The following is a 27617-nucleotide window of genomic DNA, read 5'->3' on the forward strand; positions in this document are numbered from 1 at the left end:
TCTGCCCCTAAGAATCGGTTACTTAACCACCTCTGTTCTGGGCAACCTGCAAGTGTTTTCACTCATGTTGTTGTTTTCTCCATGGCAACAGAATTTCAATATTCCCAGCTTGGGCATTATGGGAAGGTGATGACAGAGGAGATTGCGCTCGGCAGACTAAACAAGTACCTGATGTCAACTGCAAGGACAGCCGTGCTCGGGCACGTGATACCGTCAAACAATGGGAAGAAAAGACTTTAAAGAGACTACATATGTATGTACAGGACATGAAGGTAGAGTTGGAAGACACTAAGAACATAAGATGTAGCAGCGCAGACCGTCCACGGTTGGCTCTCAAGAACAAAGTTGCTAGCAAAATGTCAATTTGTCTACACAATCTACACAAAAGCTCAGTCATACTGGCAAAACTACGTGAAGTTTAAGTTCTTGCAGTTTGTCCAGTGTAACCACAAAGTTTCTCATGAAACTTCCTGTGAAACTTCCCACTAAAACAGGGGAAATTTCCCACACTCCAACAAATCTTCTAGAAGTTTTGGCAGTCTGAATGCACACCCCTGAAACTTTGCAAAGTTTGCCATGTGACCAGTCCAATTCCTGTGTGTGCAGTGCCTCCAAACCTGCCATACTGCACATGCTTTCTTCTTTCTTGCAAATCTGTACCAGCAACCCAGACTTCAAAAACTTAGAGAGAAATGAAACTTGGAGAAGTTTGGCTGCCAGTGTGAATGGGCGAGCAAACTTTGCGACATGTTCTCAGAGTTTGATTTTTCAAAATTTTGCCAGTGTGACTGCTGCTAAAGATGATATTGCAAAGCTTGCAAAAGGGCTGTTAGCTCAAAAGGAGAAACCAGTGAAGCTTATGAAAGCAACAGACATCTATAAGAACAGTTGTAAAAGCAGTTGGTTTCTGGGGTCAAAAGGATAAACTATATCTTGATTGGAGTACCTTATAAAGCTTGTCAGCTGGTGCAACAAAGCAGGTTTTCTCAAAACACGCCATAGGGCGAATTGCAATCAACTGCTTGTCACTCTGTGCATGACTGTAGGGTGAGTTCGCCAAAACAAGCAACACATGTACCTAACACATGTACACTGACTTGAAGATTTCATAGACACCAGCCCTGACAAGGTCCAATGACGATCATGACATCAGAGTCTCCATAAATTTCAATGACAACAATAACAACAAAGTCATGGGGATAGCGTATAGTGGGATAAATGCCATGTGGAGTTGTGAGCTTTATTTTATGAAGAGTCAGCATATTACCATGAAGAAACATCATTTCTTCTACACAATTTTCTTAACTTTTGTGATTAGGTAAAAAAAAAAAGAGGTCAAAAAAAAGGGAGAAAGATATTTGTTGTCTTAATCATGAGTATGCCTGATTCATAGGAGAAGAGAGAGAGGAAGATATACATTATCAAGACTTTCACATCAGGTGTAGCTAGCCCTAGCTGAACCCTAAATCCATGCTGCCTTTGGAGATAACCACAGGGCATAAGTCATGCTAATCCCAGCATCAGACCGAGACACAGTTCTCTGATTGAGCCCTGAATGCATCATCTCTCATATGCTTCATGAAAAATAATGATTAATCCTTGTGGTTTAGCCTTCTTTTTTTTTTAGATAGCAGCCTGACCGGTGGTGAAACTGACCAATCCTGGTAGTCGGCAGGTGGTTGCAGTAAGCTCTGCATCCGGGATTAAATGATGTCACCTCTCTCTCCTTCATCGCTCACTCTATTTTTTTTTCTCTCTCTCTTTATGGAACATTACTTCTGGTTATCCCATACCTTGAACCGTATACGCTGCCTAATTATTTGCAAATGTTCTCTTCGACTGACCAAAATCACCAGTTTTGTTTTGCAACTCAACAAAATTATTCTCTAGAGGCATCAGAGACACATCCCCATTTGACTCTGATCTCATAATTAGGGGTCATGATGGGGACTGGTCATATTTGTGTCAGTAGAGTTGAGGATTACTCATGGGAAAAGATAGCACAGCTGCGCCACTTTATTATATTTACAAAAATACCAGTTTTTCAGCCAAGCCTACCATTTCAGACATGCGGAGCACAGGTTACGAAAGTATCGACGTGTCTCGCCCAAGGAGCAGCTGCGATTATGTATTAAGTTTAGAAACAGAAACATTTGATTCTGAATCTTCTTCAAGGTGTTATAGTAGATGAGACTCCCAACTCCCTATCGGAGGACCTGAGTTCAATTCCTGCCCGGTACTTTACGTCCTTGGACAAGATGTTTTTACCCACATATGTCCATCTCGACCCAGGTGTACGGGTACCTGGCAATGCTAGGGCAATAATAATGGCAGGGCCTTGTGGTAGAGCAGTGGAAACACTGAAGAGGCTACCCTGGATAAAGAAGACTTTATCATTACTTTTATTATCATTACACAATATCAAAACACTTCCTAATTGTAATCATTGTGTTGAAGCATTAGACAATGTTACTAGGTAATGTCCCGGCTGTTCCAACGATCTTCCTTGAAACCACTTTAATCTTATTACCATATCTTTTATTACTGAATGAATGAATGCATTTATTCATTCATTAATTCATATTCATTTACATTTATTCAAGCATTTATCTATATTCCTTTATATATATTACATGTATATATTTCATTCAGTTATAATCATTTATATCTATTCATTCATTTACTGATACTATCAATTTTTTCCCTCTCTCTCTTTAAACTGGTCATTTCCTGAAACTATACTACGGTTGTAATCATCATAATTCCTCAACCTTCTGAGGTTGCCTTGAAAGCTAAGTCCCTGGAACAGAATTTCCCTCAATGCAGACTTGCGTCTGTACGCAGCAACTCGAGTGTGCCATGCATATGAACTCTTGGTGACATGTGTAGCAAAGAACAGTATGGAAAGGGTGCAAAGAGGGGTTTTAAAGCACTCCCAGACGGATGAGGGCCTCCAAAGATTTCAGTCAGCTTAACAAACTCCTCCCTCCCTCATCCCCCTCTGAGAAAAACAAACAAACAAACAAACAAACAAAATTTCCAGCAATGTGCCATTAGAAAATTCTGCCTGCCAAATGTTGCCGAAACTCTTATAAGCAACAGCTAGAGTTAACAAAGGGAGCTTCTCATGGTCTTGCTACAAACAGAATTGAAGACAAATCATAATATGAAATGGAAATCTTTAAGCAGATTTTGAAGCAGGTGAACAGAGAGATGGGTTTTTATCAGAAGCCTGGGGGCTTCATCAAGACTGCAAATAGGCATGTCAGCAGTGTCAAATCCAAATTGAACATTCATGTGCAATACATGCACACTCCATCTTTTGTACAAGAATGTATCAGTACCGGTGAAATTTGCAATGACACAGAAGAATCAGTCAACAGCCTTTAATCTACGTCCAACCAGTATCAATTTAATGATTGCAGATTTGCAATTAATGCTGTCGGGGGTAAAGGGGATGCTGCCGACTGCCTCTTACAGGATGTTGCTTCTTCATCCCGAGGAATGTCCCCCCTACATCTCACGTTTCCCATCCAAGCTGAGAGCAAGAGAGTGGTTCCTGCAGCCCTCGATCCTGCCTGTATCTCAAGGCCTTTCTTGCACCCCTGGTGGATGCTCATGCAGCTCACAGTGGCAAGGTTAATTTTGCTCCGGCATATAGAAAAAAGAAGAAGAAGTGGCTGCCCCCTCTGTTTCCTGCTCGTTCAATTCATCACACTGAAATCCCACTTAATGTGGAACTTCCCCCCTTACAACTCGCTGAAGCAGGGACGCGGGGCTTAGGGTCGGCAAACTCCATAGTAACTGAGAACTTCCATTTCAAAGAAAGCTCAGTTGAGATGAAGCATTGGGGGGGGGGGCTCACTACTTGCTAATGTTAATGAGGTTGACAGCATAGAGTTTGTTGATTCATAACGCAAACTTAGAAGGAGGTCCGTCACGCAACTATTTCACATCTCTCACTAAACCCCTATCCCTGGGATTACCCAAAGTTTTATCGGTCACTGTGACTAAGTTGGATATAACTCCTATTTTTTCTCCCCGAGATTTGTGAAAGGTATGATCTGTACTGGATGATACATGTGTACAGTAAGTTCCTAATTTAGATATTTGTTATAATCCCCCTGCTTATCTTTCAAGCTTGAGATGAATTCCTGGAGTAATATCTATCAGAAAACTACTTGTCGGAGACTCGTCTATTTCTTCCTAACACTGAAGTGCAATATATATTCTGGCTATCTTTTCAGAAAGGTAAATGCCAAATTTCTCTCTGCCTTATAACAGCACAAAGCAAAGGGAATGTAAGAACTTGCCCACAAGGGCAAAAGAAGAGACACTCATGAAGCTAAACTAATAGGCAATAAACTCTGTTTAATCTTTAGCAACTAGCCATTAAAGGATAATGCTGCAAATGAACTTTTACTTTGGTAAAAGAGCAGACAAGAAGATACTGCTGCATTCACTTACATCAGAAAGAATAAATCTGCAGACACTTTTCAGATGCACACCAGACAGATTCATTTCACAAGGCAAAGCAGCAAAGGCCTAAAATATGAGCAACTAAACGTAAAAAAAAAGTCCCGAACAATCACAGAAGAGGGAAGATCAAGGAACTAGAAGCCTGTGAAAGTGAGTTTGTACGAGCAAATCCAGAAACCTCAAGTACCGCATTCATTATTCAATCAATCTAATCTAATTTAAAGTTGTCTGTGAACCCTTTAAGTGACTTTAAAAGGAAAATGGGGGGGGGGGGGGGATATAGGAGTGACAAAGGGGTGATTCCCAATTGTTTTTTCCCCTGTCTTGTCCCCAAGTCCTCCAGACCTTACAAGGGATGAGGTCAGGGGCAAGCTAGAAGACCCCATCTGCATTTCCTGCCTTGCACCTCTAGGACCAGACAATGGGAAACAGAGAGGGCATTTGCCATCCTCCAGGCCTGGGATGGGCTTGCTGCTTCTCCTTGGCCCCATCGGCCTCGACACCTCAAAGTCATGACCCTCATTGAATCTGATCCCCCCATCTTTCGATAATTGCCAAATTCTCCCCTGGCTGCAATCTCTTAATTTGATTTTTTACCCCACTCTGCTGATCACACAAAAAAGAAGGACAAAAACTAACAAACAAAAAATGAAAACAGGGACAAAGTTTATCTTCTGTCTTTCCATCTGTGTCATGTACATTAAAAAAAAGATAGAAAGAAAGATGGAAGGAATATGGCTGGGTGTCTATCTGATTCATGATCGTCATGGAGATTGGTCAGTGAATCATAACGAAAGGGTCAACCGGAGAATAATACCCCGTCAGCTCTCGCCTGCATCAAAAGTCAAAGCTGATTACCGCACTGGACAGCTGGCGTAGGCTACCAGGACGCCCCAGCGGTCGCAAGGTGTCATACAGCTTTATTCTTGAAGCCACTTGAAGACTTCTGACGCTGACAGAAGCAATGAAATCATTTTCTTTACTTTGTAAATAACTATATCCATCAATAAATCTATATACAATGAAAATTGGATATTTGTCATATATATATTCAAATACAGTGCATACAATAGGACATAAATCTATCCAGAGAACATGATCACCTAGTGTGTCTGGCAGTTAGAAAAAAAAATACCTCAAAGATACCCCATCAGCCTGTGAACAAATGTAGCTGTTGCCATGGTGATCTATTAGAGTTGCTATAGTGCCACTTATTCCATAAGAACGGAGGGGCCAAGCCACAGTGAATGCACCTGTTTTTTTTCTGGGGTGTGTTGTCTCCGTAAAGCAGCAAATAATCATAACGCAGAGGCTAGTTTTCCTGCCATCACAAGAAAATGGAGAATATTTTTATGATCAACGTACGTCATCATTATCATTATCAAAATTCTTCTCTTTTTTTACATTCTGAAAAATTTTATTTTTTCCTCCATTTGGGTTTTACCACAGTTTACAGCAAAATCACCAGAGACTGAGTTGTTAAGGTGCTGAACTATCAAATGATTCAAACTGTTTTTTTTTTTCTTCTTTGGTGATCATGTCCGATGAAAATGTCTGGAAAGACTAGCCCTCAATGTATGCAGTCCAGGGTCTCTGAAAAACGCTATTATACCATAAAACTCAACATGAAGTGGTTGAGCACTTGAGCAACATCCTGTGGTTCTGAGGCACCGAAGGGCATCTTAATCTTACGTGATAAAGGGAAACAAGGTAAAAGAGAAAGAAATCACTTTCTAGATGATATTCCCTCAATGATGGCCAGGCTGTTTTCAATACTCTTCTGTCATCGCGTAACTCACACGGCGTCCCAAGATCGAGATCTTTATCCAAGACACCAGTTTCTGGAGATATCAGGCTCAGCAGAAAATTGAGAAGGCTCGGGGCACCTCAACCATGATCCCGGGACAAAATCCCTTTTTGAAAAGTATTGATGGGAGCATATCTGTATCATCAAAATGGACACAGAAATTGTGGAGTATATGTCACTTCTGGCATTCAAAGAGTTAACTCTTATCTACCAAGATTTACCACTGGGGGGCAGTGGCATTACCACAAAATTCAGGATCCCTAGGCTAAGGAAGAGATTGCAGATGGTGTACTCCCTGTCCTATGGAACCCAACTCCACATCGTTTGCCGTGAGAATTCTCAGGCTGTCATTTCACCCCTAGCCTTGGCAGCATTCATCTTTAACCCTATTGGTTTTGGTACTCATAAGTTCATGATTACAGGTCCTGAAATCAAATCCACATTTGGCTGAGCCCTTCACCCTGATATTTGCCTCATTTCTTCTGGCAATGGCAAGGAATTTGAGAGCACTCTTAATAATCACATGGCTCTCCTGTTTGAGGATTAAGAAGTGTTTATTGTAAGTTACACTTCTTTAAAGCATCCAAATTGAGTCCTTTTGCCTTGGAAAATAAATACTTCTTGAACATGCAATGTTTGTAGGCATACATGAATATTTGAAGAATTTGAATGCAAAAACTGATATCAAATGTCATTTTTATTTTTTAAAAGTAAGGTCATCTTCAATGGAGATACATTAATATTTTCAATCATACTGGACTCGAAACATAACTATAAATATCCTGATGGAAGCCCATTTTCTATGCTCATTTTTCCACTTATAAATATTTTTAAGACATCATTAAAATTATCACAATTATTTTTATTACTTTTGTTGTTTTTCAATAGCTTTAATCTCAAATACATCAAATTGATAGAAATGGTGTAATATGGGGATCTTGTCAAAATCAGATGATATAACACGTTTCTTACAATAGAGCAATTATATATCTGATGCAGGTCTGATAAAAATGGTGCTTGCGCCCTCTAAGGTCTGTGACTATACAGTCCACTTTAACAGCTGGACACCCAAGAATTTCAATAGTGAATAACAATGGTTGAACATGGGCTGAAATGTGCTGCCTGGTGGAGGTCCGCACTCTCTTAGTGCTTTTCTAGTTAAAGGCATAACTGAACTTGCAGATGAAACAAAAATCCAGCATTAGTGCTTTAGAATAGTTCTAAAATATGAGTTAGGGACAGAAACAACCACTGTACAAATTTGAATCAGTAAAATTGATGTTAAAGGCATAATTTACCATTTGCAGATGAAACAAAAAATTAGCATTAGTGCTTCAAAATAGTTCTAAAATGTGTGTTAGAGATGGAAACAACCAATATAAAAATTTGAACCATTATAATCGATGTTAAGTATTGTTAAATATACAAAATGTGAACAATAGTTATAATTCCAGACTAAACTGTATACAGTTATGGTTTACTAAGAAAAATAGTGATATCTCCTAAAATTTTAGGCTTTATTGCAAAAATTTTACGTGGTAGGATGTTTTGTGATACAACTGACCTACACATAATGCATCAAATGTGGTATCTTGAGTATTTTTTTTAAATCACTGCTCCCAAAGGTAAACAGGAACTTTAACTTTGGTAAAATCAAGAGAGAAAGAGACAGACAGATACAGAATATACTTCCACCACAAATATAAATGTTCTGCAGTGTTTTGCTGATTGGCTTTGCTATAAGAGAGAAAAATATAGAGAATATACTTCTGATTGTCCATACAAGTCTTCTGTAGCATCTTAAAACTTGCATAATAGAAAAGTGAAGATATCAATATTTCAAAGGCTCGTTATACTGTAAAACGAGAAATGTTCGCGTGCATATTAATTTCACGAATTTCGCGAGCGCCAAGATTCGCAAAATTAAAATGCACGCAAAATTTCTTATCTACACTATATGCATTGAACGCAAGTGGCAATTCGCGAAAATTTCTTGCCACGAAAAAAGGCCGTCGGCTCCAATTCGCGAAAATTTCGTGCCGCGAATATATCGTGTTTTACAGTATGCATTTCAACAGAGTTGACTATACTCGGCCCAATGTTTCCTAGTGTTTGATCTAGGAGTCAAAACACACAGACATTACAACAGGAAGCTGCTGAGAGGTTAAGATGCGTACTGAGCCAAGCATGACTACGGTAGACCACAAGAGCTTTTTGCCTTCTCAAGAATGAAAACAAAAGTCCCGGCTCCGTTTGATGCTTCATTTCTTTTCTACTCCACACCATGACTTGGTTTGTGGCCGGTGGGTGATTCATAACTGTACTGGATATTAAGGGAGTTCCCTATAGACGTTGTTTTTGCCTTGCTCGTCTTGCTGGACCCTCCCCCCCCCCCCCCCCATTTTACCCATTTCTCTATCCTCTACAAGTACTCACTGTTTCACAGGAAGTAGCCTCATTGCCAACGTATGAAGGAGAGGGGTGTATGATACCTTTTTTTCTTTTTACACTAATGGCTAGCTTTGCAATCACATCACAACCTTCTGCTTGAAATCCATAAGGTAATGAATATTCCAAATATCAAATGTTTCTGTGCTTCAGCTACTTGAAGAGGTTCCATGACATTTGCTCCTGCGACACTTGCTCTCATGAAACATCTGTACATTATTAAAGCCAAATTTAAATTCTACCCACAAACATAAACCTAAGCCTAATCCTAATCCTCACATCAAACTAAACCTAAAAGCCCACACAACCCTAACCCTAACCCTAAGTCCTTGGAGAAAATAAGACTGCAGCAGATGTCGTGTCACCACTTTAAGATGCTGTGACATTAACATGCCTAATTTGCATATATACTATCCTGTTAGCCTGTTAACTTCTGCTGATTAAATCATGGAAAAATGCCATGAACTTCGAAATGCTTCTTTTCATGGTCTGAGGTACGACTCATGAAATGCCTTCTGTAGGTTACTTGAAGGCACTGACTTCTGACTGCCACTGAGACTGTTCTACATTTGACTTGAAATGCAATGTGATTTCACTGCCAAATGACTCGATCCTACAGTCGTGTGGATGCTGGACTCGCTAAAGAGCACTATCACCTTTAATTGGTGACTTGAATCGAAGCCATCACCGGAGCTCAATATGCTCAAGTAATCAGTAATGACAGAGACGTGTACACGGTCTGAGAGGTGACATATCCATCCACAAATCTGCCCTCAGGTGAAGGAATGGCACGGCATCCCATGAGCCTCCACCACGTCTTTGGGATATTAACGGTGACAGGATTTCCAATATATCGCTACAGAAATTCTGAGGGCACCTCGTGAGAGAGCCAGCTAAAGAGAGAAATCCCGGGCACTCTGAGCCAATTACGCGATCTACGGTTTGAGGATCATTAACAGGGCACCCACTTTGGCCAAGTTTCTTTCAATCTTTGCATTTTTTTCCCCTTGTTGGCTGGCTTTCCAGACCCTTGCCATAATGTGTGAGGGTGACTTCTGGAACTTCCAAGCATGCAGTAATGCATTGATATCCCATTGGTTTAGGGAAATCAATCAGAGCTGTAGTCCCAAACGAGGAAACCCATAGGCCGGAATTCACAAAGGTGTTTTTAATCTAGTCCATGGGTTATGCAAAATTTTGCTCACGTAAATGCATATGATACGTCGGGCACACCATCAGACATCCAAGTAATGAATGCATGCTGAGACAAACATGGGCAAGGTACATATTTCGTGCTTGCTATAGTCTATGGATTCAATTCAATTAACATGGATTTGACTTTAACTACCTATGTCACTTGAGGGTAAGAAATCCGCTGTTATTTAAAGAGTCCACTGAAGGGACAGTCGCCAAAGTTTTCAGTGAGGCATGCATGATTACGTAACCCTCTCTCCAGGTATGAATAAAATAACAACAAATTGTTTCATTTTCTTGTGAAGAATGAAGTCCTGAACTGGACATTGTGCATGAATTACATAAAGGGATCAACATCATATCCGCCTTGCAATTATGCCATTCATCAAGAAATGAGGATTACCCGCTAAGACAGGATATCAAATCATCAAGAATTCACCTTCAATCAAGCACTGCATCATCATTCTTCAGAGCAGGCATTCGAATATCTCAGAGTCGTAAAGAGAATGAAGGTACCATGCCAAAAAATTTGATGATGCAGTACAGAAAGAGGATTACTGCTGTTGACTCTGGTCCAAACTGCACTCAAAATAGATCAGATGACAGTAGCTAGGACACAGGGATACTCGATTCAAAGATCTTTAATATTAAAGAGCGAGGACGCTGCCCCCTGCAATCGAAAGACGTGCATCGATACAGTGCGCACACAGACTCACCTTTTGGCGGAGTGATATCCGAAGCAGGCCACAATCTTGCTCCCCTGCTCCTGAATCTCCTCGTTCTTGATGAAGTCATCCATGACGAGCTGAATGAAGGGAACCGCCTCCGTCTTGATGTAGTCCAGCGTCTCGCTGGCAGAGGACATCAGCTGCTCCAGTTGCTCCTCCTCAAAATCTGCACCAAAGATAAATACCGTGTTGTAGATAAAACGATGTTAAAAGATTGTATCTGCGAATGAAAATCATTTGCACTGCTACGTGTGTAACCAAAGAAGTAGTATCATTTGGTGCAAATCTGTGAGCCAGTGTTAGAACCTATCATCCAGGGATGTCGGCCGACTTGGAAATATTAATTCTCGGCCCGAGTGACAGCCCAAAATTGAAATGAATTCGAAGAGGAAAGAGACAAGAGCAGACAGAAGTTAAAAAGGTGTCAATGATGACATCTCATCCGAAAAATGGAGTGTTTGGGCACTTCCACTGATATGCTGGCTTGATAACAGTTATGCAGACTTCAGTGAGGTGTATGGGTACGATGCATGCCACATTAGTTCTTGTGGCAGTCATGACGTTGACCGAAGTCTAAAATAACATCTCCAAGATAGCATCTCAAAGCTTGTTGGTCGTAAACAAGAAATTTGATTGCATAGATATATTTGAAATATTTTTTTTCTGGCGGTCAAGAGGTCAAAGGTAAGTATCTCCACAAAGACAAATGTTCCAAAATGGTTTTCATCGCAAGTCAGCAGCTCTTTGCCCCACAGAAAAAAATTGCTCGCTAATCCTTCGTGCTAAAGATGCAGGCGATCATCCACCATTCATTCACCTGTTACCCTGAATACAGGAAGGCGGAAATCCTGTAGGCTACAGTTAAGAAGTTTCTCAAGAGTGATCGGTATCAGAGTGCCACTGCAGGGGCATAGCACAGTATGCAGCAGAAAGTAGCAATACGCACTGTGTACATCCTACTAGCTTTACATTTTCTGAATCGTACGCTCTTTTTCTAACTTGCTAACACTATATTTTTCTTTATTTTTTCAGAGAAAAAAAGGCAACCAATCAGTTGTCAGCATCATGTTGTCATCAATGTTTTCTGTAGATGACACTCGCTAATATACAAAACAAAAGTGAGTAGATGCCATTACTAATCACTGATTGATTGCTAACATGGCTATTTCTGTCCCCACAGAAGTACAGAGTCAAATGTACAAGCAAAATAACACATTCTACAGTGAAAAAATGGCAAAGTCATGATACTCTAGCGTGCTCAACATCCCTTGAGGATGTAAACAAGATGCGATTTTGCAATTACGTTTTCCTTCCAGGAGTGGGTTTAGTCTTTTCGTACATACTGTCAACAGTTGGAAGTGGACCAAACTAGATCACATCTATCAATTTATACAGGTAAAACTGGCTCCCCTCACTCCCCCCCCCCCCTCGTATGACCTATTTCACAGAAGGTGAACAAAAAATGTATCTTTCCTCACTATTTTTGAGTGCTGGTGCACTTTATTGGAGAGTTCCCCATTTTTTCCTTCTGCTCAGTGGCAATGACTTTAAAATGATGAGAAACATACAGGATTAGCCACTGGTAAACAACAGTCATTGTAGATCAGAAATTTGCAAACTCACATCACATCGCGTAGGCAAATGATAAAAGGTGTGCTTTCCGCTTTATTTCCGCTGACAAGCACAACCTCAAAGTGAGAAGTATTTTGCTGGTTTTTTTGACCATTGTAGTGGAGAGACAATGTTTGAAGGAATTGTTTTGACCAGAAAACACACAGCCACAGAGAGAATCCATAAAGGGCACAGCGAGAGTGAAAGTTTCAGTATGGCATTGGGGAAACCATTACACAGAATAACAATATTTGCATGCTTCATCATTTTTCCATGTTACTATATCACATCTTATTTTACAGCAATAAGCAAAAATGGGTTGGGAAAGGGGGTGGAGATGAGGGGAAGGGATACGTACATTCAGAAAAATCTAAGCCACAATTAAGCGGGGGGTGGGGGTGGGGGTGAGAACTCTTTCTCTACTCCTTGTGTCGCCTCGCCTATACCGGGCACCTGTACCTTACCCTGGAGCTAGTGATGGTATGATTTTTGTAATCCCTGATGCAACCCCTGCACCTGGGCACATTCTATAAAGTGGAATATTAAAACAACGACAACAGAAACAGGAATGCTGGAAGAGACAAGAACAGCACCCTTTCACCCCATGTTGCATGTCTTTTTTTTTTCTTCACATCCTCTTTGAAATATGCTCTTATGCCCCCATTCTTGGACCCTCTTTACCCCACCTCTATAAAGTTAGCATGGGGGGGGGGGGTGCATACTATATACTCCTTTCCTCAACACAGTAAGTTTCTGAGGAATCTCTATTACCCTTCACATGTTCATGTATGCAAGTTGAACCCTCCCCTCATCCCAAATGATTTTTCATACCTACTGCACTAATCTAACACAGAATGTGTGGAGATGGGGGTGGGGGTACAGGATGGGGAGAATTACGATCCTTCTATCATCTGCACACTAAAGTTTATCAACAACCACTAGCCCTGTGATAAATCCACTTTCCTTTATACACAAAGTATATAACTCCTCTCTCATCCATATTGACCGATTTCTCTACTATTGGTCACACACAGAATGTGTGTGTGTGTGTGGGGGGGGGGGGGGGCAGGCTGTGGGAGTGCCTGCCCCTTATTTCACCTGCTCTTATACAAAGTCTTTACCCCTCCTGCATCCAAGGGTTTGCTTTTCCTCACTCCTTAAATTTAATGGGGAGCACATGAGTGGGGAAGAGGGAAACGGGAGGGGGGTGGAGAAACAGTCTACTCCTCTTCTAGCCAAACTAAAGTTTGTTTGTTTTTTTCTCATCTCCCTCTTCTCTCTCTCCCTCCCCATAGCATCATTGTCTCTCCTCTGGGCATGACTCCTCTATGCTATGGCAAAAACTTGTGCGCTGATTCAATTGCGGAGCTCAGGAGTCGCGAGGAAATGAAGGGAAATGGACCGGGAAATTGCCACGGGGGTTGGCTGCTGAAACCCAATCTCGGGCAGTGCTACTGGAGTTATTTTTTGCCTTGCGCTACTGTGGGGAAGAGGAGGGAGGGGGGTGGGGTGGGGGGCAAGCCAGTAGCCCTCACCATCAGCATCGAACCGATGGTTTGACTTTAGACCCTTTCCCCTTCTCGAAAATGGAAGAAACAGCTATCATTTGACGAATTTCCCAGTATCATGTGATAAATATAAGAGGCTGCTGCAACTTGCAGTCAAGCTCCTTGTTTACATGCCTGGCTTCAAATTCAAAACCCTCTCACACACTGCATCATTTACTTTCCTATATCAACTTCCACATAATACCCCCCCCCCCCTCAAAAAAAAAAAAAAAAAAGGAAGAAGAGCTTCTTCTGCTGTATTTTGCAACCAAATGCTTTTCAAAGAGATGGTATAATATCTGTGGAGATGAGGATTGGGCTTTTAACTTTTTGCGAGATACTAAGAAACTACTTATGTAATAATACAGAGCATACAGTTCTTAGAGCAATTTAAAGTTAATTAGATGGAAAAACAGTTTTGGAATGGCTGAGACATCCAAAACAAAGTAAAGCAAAGCAATCCTAATAGGTCCCACTTTTTATTAGGATTGCTCTGTTCTGGATATATCAGCCATTTCAAAACTAATTTTCATCAAATAAATGTTGAATCCCTCTTTGTTGAATCCCTCTTGGGATTACGTGCCCTTTCATATTTCATAAGGGGTTTCTCATCATCTCACCAAAAAGTGTGAGACACCTGAAGTTAGGTATCAACCAAAACTATACGATCCCTTTAATTTGAAGCCTACTATACCCTTGATTTCATATGTACTACTAGTATGTTCTTGCATGAAATTTACTGAAAACAAAGGAATAATGCTTCCACTGCACACTCCTAGACAACAAAGTTAGTCTCGGAGTTCAACTCTCTAGATCTAAGGGAAAGCTGAGATTTCCATAAGTTTTCTTTTTTTCCAATTCACAGTGAAGTGGGATAAATCAATGAAAACTCTCATGCAAATGTTCTGATGAATGGAAAAACAAGTTTAGAAATCTGGTTTAAAGAGAAGTGCACATATAGATAAAAGGCACAGACGGCTTATGAGGAGGAAAAAAAGGAGAAAAGTACATGTGATCAGCATGACTGTAATGAGCTTGTGATACTAGTGCGTATTTTGAGAATCCGAGAGACACGAGTTCGGCGATCAGCAAAAACCGTATTTCCATCGGAGGGAGCAGAAGTCATTGGCTCAAAACCAATATTTCTTACTCATCAGCTTCCCCAAGTTCTCCTCTCGCAGTCCGCGCACTCGGAGGAACGGAAATTTTGTCCCCCTGGGAAGCCCATTTTAGTATCTCTTGTGCCCACACACACACATTGTCACTCCTCAAAAAGACTGTGACTTTCAGAAAAAAAAAGGTCCCTACAGACAGAAATTTGTTCCAGAAAGAAGCAAAATATAAATTATGCAAGAGAAGGATGAAAACTGTGCACACACCACAAAACCACAACTTTCCAAAGAACATCCCCTTGGCATTTTGTTCTTTAACCAATGCAACTTTGTTAACTTCTTGAAACCTCTTTGTAATCATTGCAACCACAGCAAAAAACTTTTCCTGAGACCGATGTGTAACAGGAAATATTAATCTTCAACTGCATGTCACTCCGAGAATTATGGTTTGTGTTACTTTTCAAGAAATATGCAGTGTAAATCACAAACGATAATATGCTCACAAATTTCAATTTTTCAACAATCTGGAAAAATGGAATATATCTCATCAATATATTATGGCAAGTAATTAATCATCAAATAGTACACCTTAGCAGGGTCTATGCATAATATTTGTATGTATTCCATATTTTATTCATCAAACTTTGTCAAGACTTTGAAATATCTCACATATGAAATATTTGTGAAATTGACAAGGAATGTGTTCTTAGATCAAATAAAGGCAAGCATTGAATAAAAATATGAATACTACACACAGGGAAAACAATTCTCCAGAAGTTAAATAATCAACATTTTGAGCTAGAAATATAGACCTATTCTATTATGAATGAAAAAGGGGCAGTGGATAGCTTTAGAATTAAGACAAATTTCATATCACTCTGAACTCTGGTAATAAAGGTGTTTGTCAAGGGAAAAAAATTAAACTAAAACAAATAAAACACAACTACAAAATATGCTTAGTCCAGCATATACATTCTTGTCTACACCTTCTGCTAGTCCTTGATTCATGAAGGCTACGACAATCCCATCAGCAGAAATTTGGACTATTTTTTCTGAGAGTGCCGGGCAGTCACTGCTCTATTCTTCAGCGGGATAAATGATGAAAAATACCATTGGCAGACAAAATTTTCAAAGATATTTTTTTTGCCCCCCCCCCCCCAAAAAAAAAAAAATACTTCAAACCATCTTCTGAAGATGACTTTCAAGTTATGAGTCACCCTCACTGCCCATTCAACCACATCCTCTGTCCTCCAGAGCCAAAATTCCTCTTTTATCTCTGACCTTTCCATCCCTTATATTTCTTAAAGGTCAGTTCTGATGTAACACTGGTCAATTCAACTCACACTTGGTTTAAAAATGGACCAAAAAAAGCTAATTTGATTATAAAGACCATATGGTTTACAATGTCATATCTAGCTATATAATGTACAGCTGATATTATTCATCCCCTTACCCCCCCCCCAAAAAAAAAATGAGACCACAGACTGCAAATGGAGAGAAAAGTAGATACTGAGTCACATTTTTACACAAGTGAAATGTGTATAATCAAGAGTTAGTTTGCAATCTTAGGATTGCAAATAAAACAGTGCATGCAGAGCCTCCAAAATTGTCACAATCTCTTATTCATTTGATATTCAAAAGTCAGTCAAGTATCTATCTGACGCACTTGTGCAGTTGTTGTTGTTTTTCAGTGTATAGTGCCACACTTTGTACTTGCTAAACTAGGATAGATGAAATAAGTAATTCAAACAACCTGTTTATATACAGAGAGAAACATAAAATTCAAGTGTGTGAGAGAGAGAGATGATCTAAGTAATGCAGATACATCGACAGAAAGCTATCTACAGCATGCATGTATCCATTGAATAATGTAATAATCTGCACAGTATGTTTTTAGCAACTAATGTGCTCGTGTAGGCGACTTGTGTCAATGCATTAACACATCTTCGCGAGAAATTTCCCCCACAAATGTTGGAAAATATATGTCGGGATGTTCCTACGTTTTGTGCCACTCTTTTCCGCCTCCTTGCAGAAAACTTAATCTGACACTACGGCCACGAGGGGTAAACTTTGCCATTACGATCAATGCTAACCACACCTAATCTGGTTTGGATTTCAGCTGCTTCATATATCATACTCATTTCTGGAGATTCACCCTTCTGCATTTGATTCCATCACGTATGAGAATCACTTTTTTCCTCCTAACAAACTTCTAATGCCATCATTCCTACCCCCTCCTCTCCCCCCCCCCCCCAACTCCATTTTCCCTAATCTCTGCAAATGCACAGGTCTGCAAGACTAGGACTGAAACCATTTATGCTATTAAGGTATGATTATCGATGCAGAAATTCACATAAGTGAGGATGATTCTATAACTAGCTTCCCCAATTTCAAGACCAAAACAACATTAAATGAACATCGAACAGTCATCAACATGTATCTGCAAGATCACACTCATGAAACAATAATCCCCCTTGCAAATCAAGGAAGCCCATGACACAAGCTTGTAACCCAGATATCCTTAATCCAATTCCACCGGTCAAATTCGAGGCTACTAAATGTTGACAAACATGATGTCACAGCTGATCTGCCTGGACAGTGTGGGTCCCCGACAGAAGTACCTATCAGGACGGCCTCTTGATCCATACGAGATCGAACAAATTTACAGTCCTTATCAGCAATCTTATCGTCTAACCATTATTATCTCATACACAATCAGACACACGATCTAGACTGTAAAGATGCCTCTAGTGGCTGGTACATTTCCTTTAACCGCAAGCTTAACAATCATCCCCCACTTCAGCTCCATAAGGGATTGGATATAAGAAATTCTCTGAACCCTTTCCATAATTAACCATCACATGACTCACAGAGAAGGGGGGGGGGGATAGAAAGAAAAGAGAGATAGATAGAAAGGGAGACAGGCTGACAAAAAAATATGAAGGATAGTTCCAAGATATTCTGAGCCAAGCCAAAAACAAAGAACAGTTACCCACCACATCACTTAGATGATGGCTGATGTAATAAATATTCAAAGTTTAAAGAGAGAGCGAGAGAGAGAAAGACGGAAAGTGACGAAGAGAAGAGAAAAAGAGAGAGAAAGAGATCAGAAAAGGTCAATACCAAAATAAATCAGGAGGAGAACATGAAGTGGAACTCATCACAGTTGTTCAGCCAACAATTACCTTATCTACTTTAAAGGTCTTCCGCTCCAGACATTCATTTATTTCAATGCAATGGAATAATCAAACCACAACTCATTATACAGCCTCATCTGATTTGATACCTCACTTTAACCCGTTGAGGACGGACTGATTTTGCTTCAACACGCATTTCCCATAGACACTTGCCCGGGTACATTCGGGACTTGTCCTCAACGGGTTAAAGTTATCAAGTCATCGCAGTCACCAAAGCCTCATCCCAAATTGCAGCATCCCCATAAAAAATGTGATGAATTCTCTTTGATATTTGTGATCAAATCACCAAACACACATGACCCATTCCTCCCATGTTACCCCTCCATCCCTTGAAAGGTTCTGAATTTGACTCCTAACATTAGCCGACACACCTGTATAAAAGTTCTTTCCTTTCATCTTTTTGCACAAAAACTTCCTAAACTACTCTTCCCACTAATAATGTCCATGAAAGGTATGAGAAGAGCAGAATTCTCTCTACGGTTTAGTCATATATAAAGAAGACACTAAGAACTTTTAATAGTTAAAGAATCATTGATGTAAACTTGTACACTGCATCTTCACTACTCTTGCTCTATGTTATAATGAAGAGAGATGTTAACAGGAATGTTTCTGTAAGTCCCCCAACTGGCCTGAAAATTGAAAAATGATGCCCCTTGCTGGACATGAAGGCTGTGTTTAAGGGGGAGTTTTAAAACAAGGAGGGGGGGGGGGGATAAATGGGGGCAATGTAAGGATCCCGAGGCTCGCTTCCTGGATGCTCGTGTCAAGCCATCAAAGAACCTCAGACAGATTGAGAAGGAGCCGGGGAATAGAATCACTCTCATCAAAACTCCGACCCCAGTCTGATTGAGGTTAAGTGGGGCGAGTGCGAACGTGCGTCGCGACCTCGCTGCTAAATTTGCTGCGGGACCCTACATGCTCAATTCCAGGCACTATTTTCGGGCCAACGTGTGATGCGTGGTGTCAGGTTTGCTTGTGGCCACGACTCTCTGGCTACTACAGCCTGCCAGCAACAACTGTACGGGGGCTGGTTATCTGTGTCATGAAATTTTGTAGCTATGGTAACAATCAAGAATAAGGTTCCTTTTTTCATCACCTACCCATCTTTGCCTCATATCTAATCTTAAACATGGAATATAGAGCACACACAGAAAAAGAAATATCTTCAATGCAATTTCCTTCTAACATTAAACTATTACAGCAGAAAAACTTGAGTACCTCATGTCCTACTTCACAAACCATGAACGTAAGATGCAAAGTTGTATGTGGCTGAAAGAGAAGGAGAAGGAAGGAGTGGATGTATAGTTGTTAAGTGTTTTTTTTTTAAAGATGTGTTCATACTAAGTACTTGAAAGATATACTTGTAGAATTTCTATAAATCATTCTGGTAGTGCTTTCATGATGGACCCAAGCTCCTAAAAATCTGACACACTTTAAGGAGAAACGGATGAAACGGGGAGGCGGGCAAGAAGTTCAGCTTGATAGATGGTGACATTTATGCCTCTCGACCATGTCTGGGGACGGAGCGAGGGAGTCCTGTCCATATGCTCTCCCTCCACATTCTTTTTCTTCTCAGTTTTTTTGTTTTTCCTCCATGGAATACTTCAGGAAACCTAGAAACGTGGCTTCATGATTATAACCATCCCATCGGAGACTGTTATAGCAACAAACCAACTTCCAGGGCAGTGCCGTTAGTGTTTGTATATGATATGAGACATCTAGACTGTCTACCTCCCTTGTTTCCTTATCATAACTTGCTGTGGTCGCAGCACTTTCCACATTCATCTTAATGAAATCTTCGTGAAAGTTGTACCAGGTATATCATCAAACTTAAATGGCTGATTCGATTCTGTTTCTGCCTTTCAAATCTGGATGCACGTAACTGGTTCGTTCGATTTTCTTTCTCTGCACCTTTCAAATTCAGATGCAGGTGAGAAGAGGAAAAAAATCCTCCTTAGCATCAGCTGATGAAATAACCTGATTACAACAGGAAAGGAAAAATTGGTCTCCGAGTGACTGTCACGGCAGGCGTTGACACGGCAACCTTTGCCGGCATCGCGGGGCGTAGCTCGGGGGCACCCTCCGCCCAGTGATTGCCATCCACTGTGGCGACGAATCGGCATCAGAGCGCGCACTTGTTTTCATTTCGGGTAGCTGGTGGCATCTCTTCCTCCGATGTCTTACCACTGATTGATGCGAGCGGCTCAGAGGTGGCTAATTCAGTCTACACTCGAAGCATTTTTTTGATCTCTCGTAAGTTTGACCGAGGCACCAACTTGCCTTCCACCACGTTTCTTCCCCCGAACGGGGGCACGTCAATCGGCATTCTTCAAATCGTCGCGCGCAAAAAGGATTTCTGCAGTTCTGCACGCTTGACTCTTAACCACCTTCTACATTAAGGTAGGAATTAAATTGCAGCGAAGGGAACGCGTCACGTTTTAGCGGCGGGAAGTGCGATAATATTTGCAGCACTTGAGGTCACCACAAGACGTGCATTCTTCACCACAAGACGTGCATTCTTCAAAGAACTGATATGTTCCTTTGTAAATGAATGAATATTACCTGTATGACCTTTTTCCATACGGGATGGATAAATGCCAACTGTTACCCTTCTTTCTGAAACTACTGAAAAAGCATTTATGAAATAATATCCAATTGAGGAATCATGACGATATGAAATACACTGAGAAACAAGACTGTCCTTTTGAGAGCAAATGTTTTGTTTCTTTGTACGTGAATAAGAGGTGCAGAGAAACCAAAGTTTAATTGGACTCTTATCATTACTCATGCATATACCCCTTGCATAGCAATGATTCAAAATCTTACTTTAATTGCTTTAAAGCTTGTATACATTGAAGAGTAAATTACAATATCTATGGGTGATTTTGAGGTTTGTTTGTTGTTGTTTTTTGCTTTAAGTTTTTGCTGGATTCTTCTGCACGTATAGCTACAAAATGAAAAAAAAAGCAATGTGTTTCAAAACATAGCAATCATTGTCAGACACAAAAATAACATAAAGTAAAGGAGAAATTGTGTGGTATATCACTTTCAAGTCAAAGAAATCCAAACAAATACAAACAAACAAACAAACAAAGAAACAAACAGGACACTCCCATAACATATCATCGCTGGGGTGACAAGACCTTGTATCTGCAATTTTGGTGAAAATGACTTTTTTGGATTAATGGTCAGATAATCAGTTAAGTGATGTCCTGTCCAAATCCTAGGTGTCTTACCCCCAAAATGAAGCCACCACGGCATGTCAAAGGAATGTCTATCCCATTGGATACAATGCTTTGGCTGCCATGTTTTTTTGCTCTCCTGAACATTTGACATTTTGTAGATGCGAGGTCTTGTCGCCCCAGCGACGATATATATTTGAATTTGATGGTGACCCATGCACATGCAAAATGATACCAATGTACCTTTAAAAAGAGACAAAAGGAGGCTTACATTTTTCTTCAGCCACTGCAGGGGCACTATTAAATTCAAGCTGAATCAAGAGGTGAAGCATTTATCTTCTCTGGAAAATTACAACAGAGATGAGGGGGAAATGGCTAAAATAGAAGTGTTTATTCTTAGAAAAGTTTGTTGTGATGATTTGGAACAAGTGCTCCATCCTATTTTTTTTCCCCTCTCTCTTGTCTTTCTTTCGGGTATGATAAAGCTCCTCACGCGGCCTACCTTGTTGGATGGCCCATCCGCTGTAGCTCGACATCATACACGTGACGTTCGCGAGGACGTGGAACGCCTTACACATCAGCATCTCGCTCTTCCTGTGCATTCCCATGGCTTTGATGATCACCTCGATTCCGCTCTCGCGAACAGGCGCCTGGGATACGCAGTGCCGTGCAAAAAGAGAAGGAAAAAAGGTTGGTTGCTATGACAACTTTGGAAGAAAAGCATCATTAGAGATACATCACCAATACCATAACCACTATCTCAAGTCATTTGCCATTTCCAAAATCTATTTCCAGAAGCACATAATACTTGCAAATGAACCTACAGCAATACTGAAGTAGTTTACATCCGTGTTTTAGGATATTGTAATTCATGAAGGCAACATTAACTTGATGCCAGAGAAATCCAAGGATTATTTGGTACTATGTGAAGTGAAAATTTAAGTACTTTTGTTGAAACATGAAGTATGGTTGACATAGGAGATCTGTTCTTCAAAGCCAAACTTTTTACAAGGCCATTTTCCCCAAACAGGTGGCAAATATACCTCAAAATCATTCCTCTGTAGTACAGAAATGATCCAGACTGCTTTCAGCAGAGTAGTATCTGTGATATCAGCTGGCTTTAAGTTTTGAAGGATCACGAACATATTTCATCTTCTGCAAAAACATTATATTATGTTCATATCTGACTATTCAATGCAGCATGTTTCTCGCTCAGGAAGTATATTCAGCTTTAGATATATTGGCTAGCATTTTAATTTCGGAAATTTCGCGAGCACCAACATTAGCGAAATTACAATGCATGCGAAAGTTCTTGCCTACACAATATGCATTGGATGCCAGGGGCAATTCGCAAAAATTTAATGCTGCGAGAAAGGCCATTAGCTCCAATTTGCGAAATTTTCATGCCGCGAATATATCGTGTTTTACAGTACTCAGACATCATTAAGATTGCAGAAAATGCTATAGCATACAGGTGACAATTTTCCATCAAATCTGAGAACGGAAAAAAGGTAACTTTGTCTAGTTTGTGAGTTAGCTCAATATGTGTGTTCCATCATCATCTCATTGAAATTTTCTCAATTCCACCTCATTACTAATTAACAATTCCAATTGCCAAACCAATTTGAATTGACTTTGAGCTAACTTTACTAGCAGGCTGCTTCTGGGCTGATGGAGAAACAAGTTAGCGATATTGGGCAAAACGGTGCAAAACTCCTGTTACTGCAAAATATATAGCTACATTGTAGTTGAAACTTCACTTGGATGAAGACGGGGCCTATTTGAAAAACGAAATGAACAGATTGTTTGTATGAATATCTACATACCTTCATACCAGGCACTGGGGTGAACTTTGCCAGGGGACCCAGCACAGAGCAGCCAATCTCCTGTATACTGACATGCGGCCGGTGCACCGCCATAGTACCGAGTACAGTGGCTGCCACTTTCTTTTCCACAAACAGCAACAAGTTGCTGCCATCCAGGATGAGGATGTACAACAGTTGCAGCCACAAGTAATTGTGTTCCACTGGCAGCTGTGAGAATGCCAAAACAACAAAATCAAACATAAAAAACCCCACCAACAATAAAAGAACAAACATTTTAACCAAAAAATTCACCATACCACATCCAGCACACAATATGCGAGAGTGTACAGAATGTAATCTGTAATCTCTCATTAACCAATATTCATAGGCAAGACTATTATTCATAATATGCAAGATATGCAAGACTATTTTGCATCAAGGATGCACACTCATGATGATTTACACCCATATAAAGATACCACAGATGCATTTCTGGCTTTGCTAATACTTTGCAAATCCTAAGGATTGAAAAAATATATAGGCCCCTACCACCTTATGTGAGGTAGACATGTGTATACTATAAAAAAATTGAAGAAAAAAAAACAACCAACAACTATAGACACAGGGCATAAATACAATTCCACATAACAACAAAGCAAATGTTGTTTGTGTTTTAATAGTCTGATTGCAAGTACAAATGTCTCGCTTGCAAAAATTTTCCATAAGGCATTGACACAATGCATTTGGGAAAATTGAACTCAATTTACTATAAGGGGAGGAGAAGCATTCAATGACATGTGGGTATTAATATGGTGGCATGCTCTTTAAGATAATGTGACACACTTGTTAATTGATAGGTATGTGTGAATTTAAATGGGGGAAGGAAAATGTGATAGAGCCGTTAGTTCAACATTACCTGCTTTACGAAGAATGGCGTGAAGAATTTCTTTTCCGAAAACACAAATATCTAGGAGGAGACAAGCATCAAAACATGCATCATGGAGGATGGCGGGTATGGGACGCAATGCAGAGGATTGTTATATAAAGAAAATGGGGGGCTACATTCACTCTCGCTAGTTATGTGGATAAGGAATGAAAGTCTACAGAGCTTTTAGTGGATAAAGCAAGTCACACACAAGCTCGGCATTGAAGGAGATTAGCATACGCAAGGACAAAAGTCTTTATTGAATTTCAAGATCAAAAAAAAACTGCAGAAAAGTGACCAAACCGAACCCCCCCCCCCCCCCCCTTAACTAATCACTTCCGCTGCTGATGATAAAACCTTCTTGCACTAATCACAGAAGATTTGGTTTGGAGAGATCTCAAGAAAAATCACCCCGACAACACAAAGCTATCAAAAAAATTTTCAACAGCTGCTATGAGTTCAGAGAGGCAGGGTACATTACTTGTTTTCTTTCCAACACAGAGACACTAATTGATTGAATGATTATGATCAGAACAAAGAGAACTGAGAATAGCACTGAACTGTTAATTAAGATAGTAGCTAGTGCTCAAAGTTGACTGATTCTTTATTTGGGCTATTTTATTTTGGTCATTTAAAAAAAAAACCCTTCATTTTTTCATATTAATAACAATCATAAGCAGGGTAGTTTGGTGAAATTCCTTTAAAAAGCAAATATATATATCTATTTACAGTATATAATATATCTATCTATTTATCCATCTTTTTATATATACACACATATTTATATTTCTATAGCCTCAGGATGATTAAAAAAAAGGTCTAGAGAACAATGGGTCTGCCTTGTTTTTGTTTTTTCCTGATATACAAGGAACAATCTTTATAGACTATATTCAATATTGTAAGTCATAAGTCCATAAATACACAGCATGTGTGAGACTGAAGTGTATATCATCTTTTCTTCTTCACAAGGTGGGGGTTGGATTTATGTGAATGACTGAAAAACTTGTCTTTACCACTTGAAGAGGTAAGAGGCGAGATGGTAAGAGCTAGGCAGCATTAAGGGTTGTGATGCTTTGAACGCTTTAAGCTGCCTGTAAACAATGTCATAAGCATGCATAATTATTCAGGTCACATGACCAAAGGGGGTGGGACTGAAGGATTTGAGTGAATGTTGTCAAAGAGGCAAGTTCCAGTGCCTCTCAGGTACGATAAATTTCCATAGATTCAATACACAATGGTTTCTGCTTCTTGTATGCAATGGGTTAAACTGCTGTATGACTGCATAGTGAATGTTGATGATCCCCTCTAGTGCAGTCCCACCTATGCAATATCAATGTTAGCAATATTTCTAAGCTCTGAAAAAAGGGTCACGTTCCAAAAAGTTCCCCCCAAAAATAACTGTTACAATGTTACATTCTTGTCAATGAAAGATTAATATCTACTACAGATTGGGACTTCTTAAGGCAACTTAAAGGACAAGTCCATCTTCATATACATGTGGATTGAGTGAAGACAACAATATTAGTAGAACACATCAGTGAAATTTTGGGGAAAATCGAACAATCCATTCAAAAGTTATGAATTTTTAAAGTATCTGCGTACTCACTGCTGGATGAAAAGACTACCACATTGTATGATGTCACGTGCGTACAACCATATAAGGAAAATAAAAAGTGAACTTCACAAAACTTTACTTTTTGAATAAAGTGTACATTTCTTTGACTTGTTTCTGATCTATGTTAAGGGTAATATTATTCCCCTTGTCTTCTAAAAGAGAGAAGTCAAGTGTTCTTTTATTACGCAAGAAAAGTAAAAATATGTTGAATTTTCTTTATACTTTCTTTATGTCGTTGTACACGTGTGACATCACAAGCTATAGTAGTCTTCTCATCCAGTCGTGACTGAGTAGAAACTTCAAAAATTCATAACTTTTGAACGGATTGTCCGATTTTCCTCAAACTCTCACTGATGTGTTCTGCTAATATTGCTGCATTCACAAAACCCACATGTCTATGAAGGTGAACTTGTCCTTTAAAGGTATAGTCATACATTCTCTAAAGGACCATACTGCACAAAATTTATCAATGACAAATGTTCTTTTTTGTTTTGTTTGGTGAGGAAAAGAAAATCAATTCCACAAGGCCCTGTATAATTTGGCCTGTAATAGTTTGCATTCTGCCTTGCAGGATTGCAAATTTGCCACTGATAAATTGAAGATTTAGTTTTACAGATACAACTGAGATGTACACAAAGGCAGTATAGAACTGTTAATACATGTATATTATGTTGTGTTTTACCGTGCTAGCAAGCTAGTCTTATGCACAATGTCTACTGTCTTTACAGGTTGTTACAGGCTTGATGGTGTTTAATTGCATTCAGGGGGGGGGGGGGGTAGGTGGAGAGGTTATAGTGCATGACAAACACAGCAAACTTTATGATATATACTGAGTAGCACTGAATGTCTCTTGATTAGATTTTTTTTCTCCACTTGAGCTAGTTGGTCTTATCTTACCAGAACAATGCAGAAAACTGCCAAATGATTCTGCTAAAAGTCAGCTCTTGCAATCCTGGAGCAGATATATTCTACGAAAATTTCAGATTTTCCCATGCACCTGAGTGCAATAATCAGCCACTCTAAATCTTACCAAAACTGACCTTCATATAACGAATAGTTTCTTTTTTAAAGACCTAGTTTGCAAGGGTTTTTAAAACCATGGCTAACGGGAATAATTTCAGAAAAGTGCAAACAGTCGTTTTTTGTTTTTTATTATTATCATCATTGTAGTAATGATACTGTTCTATAGAAACATTGGACACTAGCTTTGAACTCAAAGTCTTCAAATTCTGGAGAAAAAAAAATTAATTTGCAAGAATAAAATTGCAAGATAATACTATGTGTTAATTAATAAAGAGTTAATAGAGAGCCCAGTGTTTTTATAAGCAATGCATCTATCACGGCATTGATGAATAGGCATATATCATGGCAATGAATGTGAGAGAGAGAGAGAGAGAGAGAGAGATGATACGGTCACCAACGGCGACGGCAGGCAAGGCAACTCACCGGAGAGCACTGCAGGAGTTCCATGAAGAGGTTGACGAGAAGGGTGGTGCCATCCGCCCTGGTCAGCTCCCCTCCCTCGGGGAGGCCATGTGACACCAGGAAGTGCTTCACGATATGTGGGTCAAGGTCCGTCACTTCCTGCATGGGAAGAACAAATATGAAAGATATGAAATATGAAGCGGGAAAATGGTAAATCTAAACTAAACACAGCTGGAAGACTCCTGCACAATATATGTCACATCCTATGAATGATGTTCATTTCATTTTGTCAACACTAAGCAACAGTGTAGAAAGAGTCTTTGGAAAAGGCTAACCGAAGCACAACTGTGCCAGTCACACAACACTAACATGTGACATGTAAACAGCTCGGCCAAGAGTTTTAATTAGTTGGTGATTTCAAAAAAAAAATCTCATTGCTGTGGCAGGTGATAATTCACCAGGCAGCAACTTGTCTTCTGCTCTTTTTGCAGAGCAAAAAAAATGTTCCATTCCTTTTTGAGTTTATGTGCTGCCATCTTGAG

General features: G+C 39.9%; 1 protein-coding gene across 1 annotated transcript in view; it reads right to left on the minus strand.

The window, feature by feature from the left end:
- Positions 1-27617, minus strand: part of LOC139718142 (uncharacterized) — a 96210-nt gene that overhangs the window by 30110 nt on the left and 38483 nt on the right. Inside the window, exons 3-6 of the mRNA XM_071629625.1 lie at positions 27097-27234; positions 23132-23338; positions 21808-21955; positions 10645-10822 (exon numbers count right to left, since the gene is read on the minus strand). Of these exons, the coding sequence (XP_071485726.1) occupies positions 10645-10822; positions 21808-21955; positions 23132-23338; positions 27097-27234 (671 nt within the window). The remainder of the gene's footprint in view (positions 1-10644; positions 10823-21807; positions 21956-23131; positions 23339-27096; positions 27235-27617) is intronic.

The sequence above is a fragment of the Diadema antillarum genome, unplaced genomic scaffold (assembly GCF_040938485.1).
Source record: "Diadema antillarum isolate AM-2024a unplaced genomic scaffold, OU_Dant_1.0 scf00000089, whole genome shotgun sequence".
In the NCBI taxonomy this organism is placed as follows: domain Eukaryota; kingdom Metazoa; phylum Echinodermata; class Echinoidea; order Diadematoida; family Diadematidae; genus Diadema; species Diadema antillarum.